The 13,751-nt window shown below is 40.6% G+C and overlaps 1 protein-coding gene across 1 annotated transcript; it reads right to left on the bottom strand.

The window, feature by feature from the left end:
* Positions 1 to 4,386: 4,386 nt before the first annotated feature.
* Positions 4,387 to 13,729, bottom strand: LOC110493823 (splicing regulator SDE2). Its single transcript, XM_021568326.3, has 7 exons — positions 13,532 to 13,729; positions 9,100 to 9,217; positions 8,782 to 8,893; positions 8,440 to 8,609; positions 6,259 to 6,364; positions 5,739 to 6,123; positions 4,387 to 5,419 (listed from the first exon to the last, which is right to left on the bottom strand). The coding sequence occupies exons 1-7, from the start codon at positions 13,631 to 13,633 to the stop codon at positions 5,207 to 5,209; spliced, it is 1,206 nt and encodes a 401-aa protein (XP_021424001.3). The 5' UTR covers positions 13,634 to 13,729; the 3' UTR covers positions 4,387 to 5,206.
* Positions 13,730 to 13,751: the final 22 nt, after the last annotated feature.

Below are 13,751 nucleotides of genomic sequence, written 5' to 3'. Positions count from 1 at the left end.
ATCTAGTGGATGTGAATTGTTCCATTTCATTCCCACCAATTGAGATTATGTCTCTTTTCTTTACAATATGTCTCACTCTTACTAGTTTTTAGAATAAAGTTTGATTTTTAACATTTAATGGACATTTGTTTATCTGAAACCATTCAGAAAATTTGGCCATACCTGAGTTGGCTTCATTAATTAGTAAATCAAAATGATTGTGTGATAAAATTAAATTGGTGTCATCAGCAAAGAGAATGGGAAGTACAGTAGAAGACACAGCAGCAAGGTCATCAATAACAAAGATCCAATTATCGAACCCTGTGGCACAGCACAGGATATCTTGGCCCTGGTAGATGCACAGCTGTTTGCATAAACAAATTGTTCTCTAGCATAAACATAACTATATAACAGTAATAATGCAATTTAGAAGGTAGTGTGTCAACCGTGTCAAACGCTTTGGATAGATTTTAAAAAATGTTGTTATGGGCTGTAAAGATTTTATCCATGAGTTGCAAAAGAGACAAATCTGTGGAGTAGTTATTACAAAAAACATGTTGGTGCTCATTAAGAATATGGTGTTGATTTAAATGTTTCAACAGTCTCTTATACACACATTTTCTAGGATTTTAGAAAAACATGGTAGTACAGATATTGGGAGATAGTTTGTAAAAGATCTTAGATCCAAAGATTTATAGAGGGGGATAAATTTGGCAATTTTAAAATCTTTAGGAACAATAACAATTTGCATAGATTTGGAGAATATACTGTATACACTACATATACAAAAGTATGTGGACACCCTTTCAAATTAGTGGATTTGTGTATTTCAGCCACACTCGTGCTGACAGGTGTACAAAATCAGGCACACCGCCATGCAATCTCCATAGACAAACATTTGCATTAGAATAGCCTTACTGAGGAGCTCAGTGACTTTCAACGTGGCACCGTCATAGTGCTCATTCCAACAAGTTAATTAGTCAAATTTCTGCCTTGCTACAGTTGCCCCGATCAACTGTAAGTGCTGTTATTGTGAAGTGTAAACATCTAGGAGCATCAATGGCTCAGTCGCGAAGTGGTAGGCTGCACAGGCTCACAGAACGGGACCGCCAGGTGCTGAAGCGCTTAGTGCATAACAATCACTTGTCCTCGGTTAAAACACTCACTATCGAGTTCCAAACTGCATCTGGAAGCTACGTCAGCACAATAACTGTTCGTCAAGAGCTTCATAAAATGGGTTTCCATGGCAGAAGAGCTACACACAAGCCTAAGATCACCATGCGCAATACCAAGCGTCGGCTGGAGTTGTGTACAGCTCACCGCCATTGGACTTTGGAACAGTGGAAAGACGTTCTGTTGAGTGATGAATCACGCTTCAGCTTCTGGCAGTCAGACGGACAAATCTAGGTTTGGTGGATGTCAGGAGAACGCTACCTTCTCAAATGCATAGGGTCAACTGTAAAGTTTGGTGGAGGAGGACCAATGGTCTGGGGCTGTTTTTCATGGGCTAGGCACCTTAGTTCCAGTGAAGGGGCATCTAAATGTTACAGCATACAGCCCCAGACCACATTCTAGATGATTCTGTGCTTCCAACTTTGTGGCAACAGTTTGGGGAAGGCCCTTTCCTGTTTCAGCATAACAATGCCCCCATGCACAAAGCCAGGTCCATGCAGGAATGGTTTGTCGAGATCGGTGTGGAAGAACTTAACTGGCCTGCACAGAGCCCTGACTTCAACCCCATCAAACACCTTTGGGATGAATTGGAATGCCGACTGTGAGCCAGGCCTAATCGCCCAACATCAGTGCCCGACCTCACTAATGCTCTAGTGGCTGAATGGAAGCAATTCCCGCAGCAATGTTCCAAGAACTAGTGGAAAGCCTTCCGGGAAGAGTGGCATTGCTATCGGGAAATAAACGCCCAGGATGGTTCTTATGAGGCTTAAGAGGTCAGAGAAAAGAAATCTGACCTGCCCGTCCAGACTGAGGTCAAATATGGAGCACTAGAATTGTGTTAGGATTTAGATCCACATATGGATGTGGTATAAATCTGAACTTAAACATTTTTGTTGCTGTTTACACATTAGGGAAAGATCAGATAGGTATCAAATATTCAAAAAACAGTGCCTTCGGAAAGTATTCAGACCCCTTCACCACTAAAATATATTTTTTGATAATTTATCTACACACAATACCCCATAATGACAAAGTGAAAGCAGGTTCTTAGAAATGTTTGTAAACACAGGCTTCCAGGGTAGGCTGAAGACTTCAATGTCGATTTTCTCATTGCAATTTTCTATGTCAATGTAAAATAGAGGGGCAGGCTCCCCTCTCTCCACTTGGATTCTATGCCTCTGTCCCTATTACGAGGGCTGAGTCACTGGCTAGCTAGTGCTCTCCCATGCCATCCCTAGGAGGGGTGCTTGAGTCACTGACGTGATCTTCCTGTCTGGTTTTGTCTCAGTCCCCAGTATCTATGCTGCAATAGTTTTTGTGCCGGGGTGCTAAGGTCAGTCTATCCTATCTGGTGTAATTCTCCTGTCTTATCTGTTGTCCTGTATGATCTTAAGTATGCTCCCTCTAATTCTCCCATCCCTCTCTGTCTCCCCTCCTGGAGGACCTAGGACCATGCCTTAGGATTACCTGGCCTGACGACTCTTGGCTGTCCCCAGTTCACCTTGTCATGCTGCTGCTCCAGTTTTTGCTGTTTTGCCTGCAGCTATGAAACCCAGACCAGTTCACTGGACGTGCTACCTTGACCTGCTGTTTTGACCCTCTTTCTCCCTCTCTACCGTACCTTCTGTCTCAAGCTCTGAATGCTCGGCTATGAAAAGCCAACTGACATTTACTTCTGAGGTGCTGACCCTCTATAATCACTATGATTATTATTTGACCCTGCTGGTCATCTATGAATGTTTGAACATCTTGAAGAACGATAGGTTTCTTCCTAGGTTCCTGCCTTTCTAGTGAGTATTTCCAAGCCACAGGGCTTCTACATCTGCATTGCTTGCTCTTTGGGTTTTTAGGCTGGGTTTCTGTATGATGATGTAAAAAGGCTTTATAAATACATTTGATTGATTGGTCTAGGGCTACTTAAGACAGAGCTTTTCAAAACCAAAGTGTAGATATAATCCTATTTTTTGGGCAATTATCTTTGTTCTTTATGCAGGTAATATGATTTTTGTGATGTCTTTTCGAAGTCTAGAATATTTCCTGCTGTTCACAGGCGACTGGTCATTTCAAGTAATAACATATACCAATTGATTCTTGAAGAATGTCTTAGGCAATATTAGTCCATTGTTTTTAGTCATATATACTGAACAAAAATACAAACGCAATGTGCAACAATTTCAACGATTTTACTGAGTTACAGTCAACTGAAATCAGTCAATTGAAATAAATGTATTAGGCCCTAATCTATGGATTTCACGACTGGGCAGGAGCGCAGCCATGGGTGGGCCTGGGAGGACATAGACCCAGTCACTTGGGAGCCAGGCCCAGCCAATCAGAATGAGTTTATCCCCACAAAAGGCCTTTATTACAGATAGAAATACTCCTGTTTTATCAGCTGTCCGAGTGGCTGGTCTCAGACGATCCCGCAGGTGAAGAGGCCAGATGTGGAGGTCTTTAGCTGGTGTGGTTACACGTAGTTGTCAGGCCGGTTGGATGTACTGCAAAATTCTCTAAAACAACATTGGAGATATGTATGGTAGGGAAATGAACAAATTCTCTGGCAACAGCTCTTGTGGACATTCCTGCAGTCAGCATGCCAATTGCACACTCCCTCAGATCTGTGGCATTGTGCTGTGTGATAAAACTGCACCTTTCGGTGTTTTTATTGGCCCCAGCACAAAGTGCACCTGTGTAATGATCATGCTGTTTAACAAAAGGGTGCACAAAATGAGTTAAATATTTTGAGTGCATTTAAAAATTCAGATATTTTATGTCAGCTCAAGAAACATGGGACCAACACTTTACATGTTGCGTCTTATTTTTGTTCAGTATAAGTGTTTGTAAACAATGTAGTTTAAATAAAATTAAAACCACCATGCCAATCTCAAACTATGAATCCTTGCATCCAGCTCTCTGTGAATTTGAGAATGGCTACATTTCCCCAGCCCCATCCCTCAACTTACCAAACAAAGTGGCAGGGGCAGGCTGTTGAAATGGCAGGTTGTGGCATTAAATTAATTCACCTTTGTTAACTACATTTGTGATTTCTGACTTCAGACAAAGGAATATGATGGCTTGATCATTTAAAAAAAAAAAAAAAAAAAAAAAAAGTCAAGCTTGATTTAAAACATCCGATAACCCCTTTCGTTCTAGGAGGAGAAAAATATTGTTTATGGTTTAAAAAAAAATTGAAGTCACATTGATGAACTTTTACTTAATACAATAACTCCTTGAAACTTTGAGAAAGGCCTTTTATTCAATCATATATCCAAATAAGGAACATAGGTACATATAAGACCACAAAAAAACAACAAACCCCATTTCCAGTGTTAGGAACCTAATTTTTAAGGCAAAGAATTACTGTCCTAAAAGGATATTGGTTGTGAGAACAACCACTCACTAACCAGGTTGCCATCCAACCTTTTTACGTGAGTAAAGTACGTTGGATAAAAAATTTTTTTTACAACAGTCCTGATGGAAACACGAGTCGGTAAACTTTCCAAATGTCAACAAAACACAAAAGGCTAGACAAGGTGGGAACTTTGTGTTTCTGGAAAATTAATTACATGAGAAATGGCAGTGGAAACGCCTTCATACTTTAAATGTTGATTATAATAACTAGCAAAGTAAACTTGGAGTCACGTGATGGTAACATCTCTAGTTGGAAAATGCGCGATTCGTTTTAGAATATTTGCATGAAAATCTGTCACCAATTGGATAAAAACCTAGCTACTGTGATAAAGAGAAACTTAATTTAATTTGACATTTCATCCAACATAAGGGACAGTACATTGACTTAAGAATTTCAAAAAGTAAAATCTACTCTAGAAAAAATGTCAGAAATGCATTGAGAACAGGAGAATTCTGGGATATATCCAATAGCTGTGACAATCTTTAAATGTGTCCACTATTTGGGGAAAACAAAAATAATCAGACACTTTGAATCTGGGGCACATGGCATAGTTAAATCTGTTGCCTTATAATTGTCACCAAGTTATCAGGAGTCCACTTAGCATAAGACTCATTATTATACGGTGCTGTAATAGGCACTAGGCAGTCATTGCTTCTTGCTGGGTTTGGCCAATAGGGCAGGATCGATGTCCTCTGCAGAAAGCCCTATGGTGGAGAAAAGGCGAGCAGCGCGCTCAGACAGGGTTCCCCCACACTTCATCCCCCGTGCAATCAGTTCTTCCTTTAGCCTGTCCAACCCCAAAGTCTCCAACTCCTTGTCTGAGTGCACTGCCTGGAAGTCTAAGGGCCCATCTTCACACTGCATACCAGGGGAGAAACACACGTGAGTTCATCTTTAAAAGTAACTGTTCATTACACTGTTCTATTTTGCATGACTGCAGCTGGTCTTGTAGCAAAGTCCTATTCATGGTGCATTGTGAGCCATTAAACATCTTTGGTCATCCCAACATCTCATTTGCATTATACTCACAAGGAAAGCGGTTGAATTTTTGGGATGACCCAGAACAATGAAGGAGCATGTATGGGTGGATAATGAAAATAGAAAACATTAAATAATGAAGTAACAAGGCCCAAGAGGACCAATCTTGAGTGGAACATAAAAAATAAAAAAAACTCACAGCGGCTTGGTTGACGCTACTCTGAGCTGCGCTTAGATTGTCGGTCTTTGGGAATGTTTCTTCTGTGGGGACCACCTCCTTCTGCTCCCCACTACCACTGGTAGCAAAAGCTGCTGCCTCTGCTTGAGATTGTGTCTGCACCTCAACTGGGCTCTCTGGAGAGCTGGGTCCTGAGATGGAGTTGCTGCTTGCCCTAGGAGCTTCCGGAGTTGCCGTTTGTTCCGCTCTGCTCTGAGAGGCTGATGTGTGAGCTGACGTTGCTCCCGTTACGGGACAATCGGGTACCCCTGAACCGGAAGCAGATGTGGAGGGAGAGTTCCCGCTGTCGCTTGAATCATCGTCATCCTCAGAGCTGTCGAGGTCATCCAGGCCACCAACACCTGTCCTGTAATATCCAAAACATTTCACTATCAGTTTTGTCCCCATGACATTTTTTTGGCATGTTTTAATTTAAGAGGCTTTAGAGATTATTTTTTTATTTACAAAAAAATGTTAAACCAAGGTGACAAAGCTCACTCACCAAAAGCATTTCTTCTTGATTTTCCCTTGACCTTTGTTTGGAGGTGACTTTTTGCGTTTCGGTGCCTCGTCTACTTTCACTAGTCCGCTGGAAGAGGCTTGCATTCCTAAAAAACAGACTGTTAGACTCACCCTTGAATTAGTTCTATGGAACAAACAGCTCTTTACATTGCAATAATTTTCCACAGCACAGATCATTAAGAAACGTATATACAGCACCAGTCAAAAGTTTGAATACACCTACTCATTCAAGGGTTTTAATTTATTTTGACTATTTTCTACATGGTAGAATAATAGTGAAGACAACAAAACAATGAAATAACATATGGAATCATGTAGTAACCAAAAAAAGTGTTATAAAATATATTTTGATTTGTCTATTTGAGATTCTTCAAATAGCCACCCTTTGCCTTAATGACAGCTTTACAAAAGCTTGGCATTCTCTTAACCAGATTCACCTGGAATGTTTTTCCAACAATCTTGAAGGAGTTTCCACATATGCCGAGCACTTGTTGGCTGCTTTTCCTTCACTCTGCAGTCCAATTCAACCCAAACCATCTCAGTTGGGTTGAGGTCAGGTAATTGTGGAGGCTAGGTCATCTGATGCAACACTTCATTTTCCTTCTTGGTAAAATAGCACTTACGCAGCCTGGAGGTGTGTTGGGTGATTGTCCTGTTGAAAAACAAATGATATTCCCACTAATCCCAAACCAGGTGGGATGGCGTATCGCTGCAGAAGGTTGTGGTAGCCATGCTGGTTAAGCGTGCCTTGAATTCTAAATAAATCACTGACCGTGTCACCAGCAAAGCACCCCCAAGCCATAACACCTCCTGCTCCATGCTTTACAGTGGGAAATACAGAGATCACCCGTTCACCAACACTGCGTCTCACAAAAACACGGCCGTTGGAACCAAAAATCTCTAATTTGGACTCATCAGACCGGTCTTATGTCCATTCACATTTCTTGGCCCAAGCAAGTCTTTTCTTATTATTGGTGTCCTTTAGTGTTGGTTTCTTTGCAGCAATTCGACCATGAAGGCCTATTTCACTGTCTCCTCTGAACAGTTGACGTTGAGATGGGTCTGTTACTCGAATTCTGTGAAGCATTTATTTGAGCTGGAATTTCTGAGGCTGGTAACACTAATGAACTTCTGCAGCAGAGGCAACTCTAGGTCTTCCATTCTGCAGTCCTCATGAAAGCCAGTTCAGCACTTGATGATTTTTGTGACTGCATTTGAAGAAACCTTCTAAGTTCTTGAAATGTTCCATAATGATTGACCTTCATGTCTTAGAGGTGACTGAGGGACTATCATTTCTCTTAGCTTATTTGAGCGGTTCTTGACATTTTTATTTTACCTAGGCAAGTCAGTTAAGAACTAATTCTTATTTACAATGACGGCCTACACCGTCTAAACCCGGACGATGCAGGGCCAATTGTGTGCAGCCCTATGGAACTCCCAATCACAGTCGGTTGTGATAGAGCCTAGAGTCGAACCAGTGTCTGTAGTGACGCCTCTAGCACTGAAATGCAGCACCTTAGACAGCTGCGCCACTCGGGAGCCATAATATGGACTTGGTCTTTTACCAAATAGGTCTAGGCGCTGCATCTCAGTGCTAGAGGCGTCACTACAGACACTCTGGTTCGACTCTGTAAAGCCCCCTCTACCTTGTCACAACACAACTGATTGGCTCAAATGCATTAAGGAAAGAAATTCCACAAATTAACTTTTAACAAGGCACACCTTAATTGAAATGCATTCCAGGTGACTACCTCATGAAGTTGGTTGACAGAATGCCAAGAGCGTGCAAAGCTGTCAAGGCAAAGGGTGGCTACTTTGAAGAATCTAACATCTAAAACATATTTTGATTTGTTTAACAGTTTTTCGATTACTACATGATCACATATGTTATTTCATAGCTTTGATGTCTTCACTATTATTACAATGTAAAAAATAAAGAAAAATCCTTGAATGAGTAGGTGTTCAAAAACTTGTGCCCAGTAGTGCATATATAAACATATCTTCATAAAAATTACACCAGGGGCTCTGCACTGTTTGGCCCTGTGCAGCTTCCGTGTGTCTCAGAGGGGTTGGGTGAAAAACAAACATTACCATTCTTACAAATGGACAATAAACATACTATTCTACCATTTCATTCTAAATATCCATTTGAAATTCGTGCCTTTTAAAACGGAGTCCTCCAGGCGTTCTGAGAGATCGTGGCACTGCTTCTCGTACTCCGGGTCTGTAAAGTGATGCTTGGGCTCGGCCAGCTTCCTCTGCAGTCTCTCCAGACGCCTTTGCTCTTTCTCTGCCTCGCGTTCTGCCTGCTTCTTAAGCCACTCTGCCATCCTGAAGACACACACACAATATGACTACATTTTCATTACCTACTTATTCATCCCATTGTACCAAAAGTGCAAACTGACGATCAAATACAACAGGTGAGCTTCATCAAAAACCCCTATTTAGAAAAATAATTCAAATACCAGATAAAATGTGAGTCTGTGGGTGACCATCTTACTCTTTCTCATGGTTGACATCTCTTAGTCTCCTTCCGCTTAGGTCTCTGCAGGCTTCGCGGTTTGTGGTCTTCTCAATTTGTGCCCCAAGAGCCCTAAGCATAGACCCAAAGCCTGCCAGTTACAAATAATGGAACAGTTAGTTCTTCATTTACTCACTTATTCAGAATAATGTAAGCAACATTTCACACCTGTCCACTAACTTTAGGCTTAACAGTAAATTATCATTTTCTTAAGTAGCTAGCTAACTAGAAGTTACAGTAATGAACCTGTTACTGTAAGTCTAAGGGACAAGCAGAATTCAATAACTACTTAGTTACCTCCTTTCCCTCCACAGAGACGAGGCTCCAGTCGATACACCGCTCCAGCCTGCAATTTCTCATCAAGCTCTGATAGTCGTCCATTATTCTTGACATAGAGATCCGATGACGGGATTCCCTGAAAAGTATAGAAGAAACATTAGGCAAGTAGCTAGCTAGTAGGGACGTAATGATTGAACAAACATTTGAACCGGGGACCGATGTGAAAGATGAGTGCGGTTGGTCTTCAGGACTCCAAACCGATCCAAATGTAGCATAGGCCAGGAAATCGATTCAAACGTTCAGAATCCCAAGTTCCATTTTTTGTTGTTGCTCAAATTACTTTCTACCTTCGGAAAATAACTAATCTTGGGTAACAACAGCGTTCTCTCCTTCAGTGTAGAACTAAGCATTTAATTGTGTTGACCGTCATTGAGCTACAACCCAGGCAACATCAGTAGCCGAGTCAAATCGCACGCTGTATGCAGCTTTGCGCGCTGACCAACGAGACGTAGGATTATTCCTGATCTGGCACATCTATGCGTCACCTTTAGCATTCCAATGTTTGTGAAATGGTTTGCGCAATAATAGGCTTTATTAGATGAGTATATAATTTGCTAGGTTATTTTATCAAACGTGCTGTTACCGGAATAAATGTAGCCTAAACTACCGCAGGAGACAACTCATCTGGATACACACTTGATGGAGATTACATTCGACTTTACATTGATTGTTCAGGTTCACCATCAGCAATAGTGCCACTTGAAAACAGTGTGTGCACACACACAGTGCATTCAGAAAGTGGCGCAGCATCTCAGTGCAAAAGGCTTCACTACAGTCCCTGGTTCAAATCCAGGCTGCATCACATCCAGCCGTGATTGGGAGTCCCATAGGGTGGCGCACAATTGGGGGGTGCACAGCGTCGTCCGGGTTTGGCCGGGATAGGCCGTCACTGTAAATAAGAATTTGTTCTTAACTGACTTGCCTAGTTAAAATATTTAAGTATTCAGACCCCTTCACTTTCTCCACATTGTTACATTACTGCCTTATTCTAAAATGTATTTTTTATTCCCCTCTATCTACACAAAATACTGCATTATGACAAAGCAAAAAACTGGATTTTAGAAATGTTTGCTAATTTATTAAAAAAAATAAACACTAAAATATCACATTTACATAAGTTTCAGGCCCTTTACTATGTTGAAGCACCTTTGGCAGTAATTACAGACTTGAGTCTTCTTGGGTATGACTTGGTTGAAGCTGCGTGGTTGAAGCAGGAGAAGAAGAGAAGCTCACTCAAGTGTGTCAATACAAATTCATGCCATTTATTCATTGGCTATGTCATAGCTACACCAATTTTTTTTTAAAAGAGTAATGGATCAATATTTATATCTCTAACACTTTAAATCTGATGGTGATTTCAGCTGAAAAGTCAGGAGTGTGCACTGTCGAAAGTGGCGTGCAACATCCCAAGTTGTCCGAAAATACAAAAATGGTGGTGGAAGATGTTTTAAGACAGTACACATATTTTTCCTGTTCTATTTCCAGCAGCTTGTCATTATAGAAAGCAAATTAGGAAAAGTATGCCTTTGCAGCCTGAATGGAAGATGCTTTATGTACGAGCCGGTCCACGGGGTACACGAGTGTATTACCGGGAACGCACATCAACCCTCGATGATTGTGCAGATCTAGCGCCCACTATCGACTGCCTAGGCTATATAAAACGTAATCTCATTAACAACTGTGATTATCTTTGTCAAAGATTATGGATATACTGACAAGATACATGTCTCTCCGCCCAAATAATGGGAATCGTGGTCCTCAGAGGCATGGGGGGGCTGTCTAGCTCCAGCCTATCCTTTATCTGGATAAATTTCATTACTGTACTCCTTTAGATATTAAAATGAGGGTTGTGACATCAACCGCCTGTATTCAATGGAGAGAGATGCTATGCTACTAGCATACATGAATATGCATAGCAATTTAGAGACAACTCCAACAGTGTTTTATCTCAAAGTTGATGGGATGCCACATGTCCTACTTATATCAATCAGTACACTCTGCATTACGAAACTATTTGATCAAATAACGTCACATACCAAATAAGCCCCCCCCCCAAAAAAAAAAATGTGACCAAATTCGACACTCATTGACCTCCATAGAAAATCTACTTTCTTGATTGGTAAAACAACAAAAACCACCACCTGCTGGAGGGAGACATATTTTCCACTGAGATGGGCCTCTCTGCCTTTGTGCAAAGAAAGGAAGTGAAGTCTCCTCCCTTACAAACTCTTGGCTAAACCCATCTCTTCCGCTAATGTCACCCATGTTTACCATGGCCCCCCAAAACATTTGTGTTTTCAAGAATTTTTACGATACAGCCTATTTTGACTTTGTGGCTGTGAATTCTAGTGGACATCAGTGTAAGCACCGCCTTCGCCCAATCCTGATTCATCCAAATAATCAGAGACGAAAATCCGAAACCAGGAAAAACTGCTGCTCTTTATTAAAAATGCTTTGTCAATGTACAAATACAATAAGGCATAACATATATTCCTTTACCAAGACAGTTTGTCACATAAATGAACTTTCCTTTCCTAGAGAGTCAAAAGTAAACTGGTTAATGGCCTTCATGGCTTTCTTTGAGATGGGAAGAGAGTAAGCTGGATAAATGCACCTGGAATTTCTATTTTAGTTAAATATATGCGACCAAATAGAGACATCTCTTTGCATCCATCTGTTAAGTCTGGCCTTGCATTCAGCCAAATTATTCCAGACACTGAAAGTTTCACTTATCTTGACATCTTTGGTAATATGTATACTTAGATATTTGTCTGTGGATTTAATTGGAATATCATGAGCCACCACAAGGTGACAGTCATGCAATAGCCATTCATTCACACTTCCTTAATTGAAGGTGTAAAACGTAAGCGTTGGGAAATTGTTTTATGGTTCGGAGAGCTTTTGGAACCTGGACAATATTTCTCAAAAATGAACTGCCGGCTGATTTATGAAAATCTGGTCATCAAAAACACTCAGCTGTTCAATATCAGAATTCTTGATAAGAATTGACAGAATTTCAGCAGACATAAGAGTGATGGTGAAATAGAGCAGCCTTGTTGAATTCCACGACTTATGTAAAATCGTGGAGAAGTTCCTAGTGTTAAGGACACTGAGCTATTAGTGTTTTGATAAAAATTATCTAATCATGTTCCTGAACTTTCCTCCAAAACCATAAAGCTCCAAAGGATAGAAAATAAGGGTGTTCAACCATGTCAAATGTTTTAAAAAAGAAAATCAAGAAAAAGAGTAAATCCATAATTTATCAGAAAAGAGCAAGTCTTGGACCGAGCGTATGTTGTTCTACTTGGGCTTTGACAGATTCTTGCTGTTTCATCTGTACACAAGAGATTAACAAAAAACAAACAACTGAACCAGCACTTGCACCCCCCCCCCCCCCCTCCCCCTTTCTAGCTCTGACTCTAATGATGGCTACTTTGAGGAAAATGTTCATTTATATGCATGTGATATGTGGTTGTCGCCCATTGCTATTTTAGGATTAAAGCACTAAATGTAAATAACTCTAAATTACAGCATCTGCTAAATCAGGGGTTCTCAAACCTTTTCCAATTGGGGCCCACACTTCCAGCATTGGGTAACATCCCGCGCCCCCCACGTCTATTTCTATCAGCAAAAGCACAGTCCATGACACAAACCGTTCACACCCCTCTTGTTGGTGGAAATTATTTTGCAAGGTTAAAACTTTTTTCCTTCAATTATACAAATTGTCATGTGGCTCACAAAAACAAAGTGCAGTTTTAAAGCTACTTTTTGTTTTGCAATTCTATACATTTTGCTGTCTAATGTGTATTCATGTAATATTTGAGTGACTAAAAAATTACAACAATATCTATGGGCAAAAAAAAAAAAAAACATTAAAAACAAAACACTGCTGACATAGGCTAGTTGATCAATGACAAACATGACAAGAGGACCTCTTGGTGCACTACTCGATTTCGAAATTGCACATTCTACTATTATAACGTTCAAGAGTACGTTTAAAGCCGGACGGAGTTCTTTATAAACCCACCAACAAGTTTGGGAACCATGTGCTAAATGACTCAAATGTTGAAAAATGTACGTTATTGAATCGCATCGGAGCCCATCTAACGTTAAATGCGTATCGAATCGTCTTGAAAGGAAAATACGCACATCCCTACTAGTTTTAGTAATGCCAGTACTAGCTAGCTAGTTATATATTTTTGTTAAATACAGCGCAGAAAAAACTACGCATGTTCAAATCCTGGTTGGCAAAGTTTAACAAACTAGATCGCTAGCTAGCTTCCGCTAATACCGCGTTAGTTATCAAGCTACTAGTAGCTAGCTTGTTGGATGTAGAACCTATGAAGTAATATTTCAGTTGAATTGATAACACGACCATTTTGATACTAACCTTTTCTTCCGTAAAAATATCAACTAGATCACGAACAGATGCTCCAGTAGGAAAAGAAGCGTTGCAAAAATGAAGAAGTGGACCAGAAAGAAACAACTCCATGATGTTGCCAAAGAGAGAACAGAAATGTAAGGATACTTTGTCGAGTTACTACCGGATATTTACGCTGACGTCAAAAGGCTTTATGCTACGGAAGCCGGAGAGCTTAAAAAAAAAAAAC

The sequence above is a fragment of the Oncorhynchus mykiss genome, chromosome 17, assembly GCF_057628025.1.
Source record: "Oncorhynchus mykiss isolate SJ-2025 chromosome 17, ASM5762802v1, whole genome shotgun sequence".
Lineage (NCBI taxonomy): Eukaryota > Metazoa > Chordata > Actinopteri > Salmoniformes > Salmonidae > Oncorhynchus > Oncorhynchus mykiss.
The sequence above is the reverse complement of the archived record's forward strand: the minus strand, read 5'-3'. Positions and strand labels throughout refer to the sequence as shown.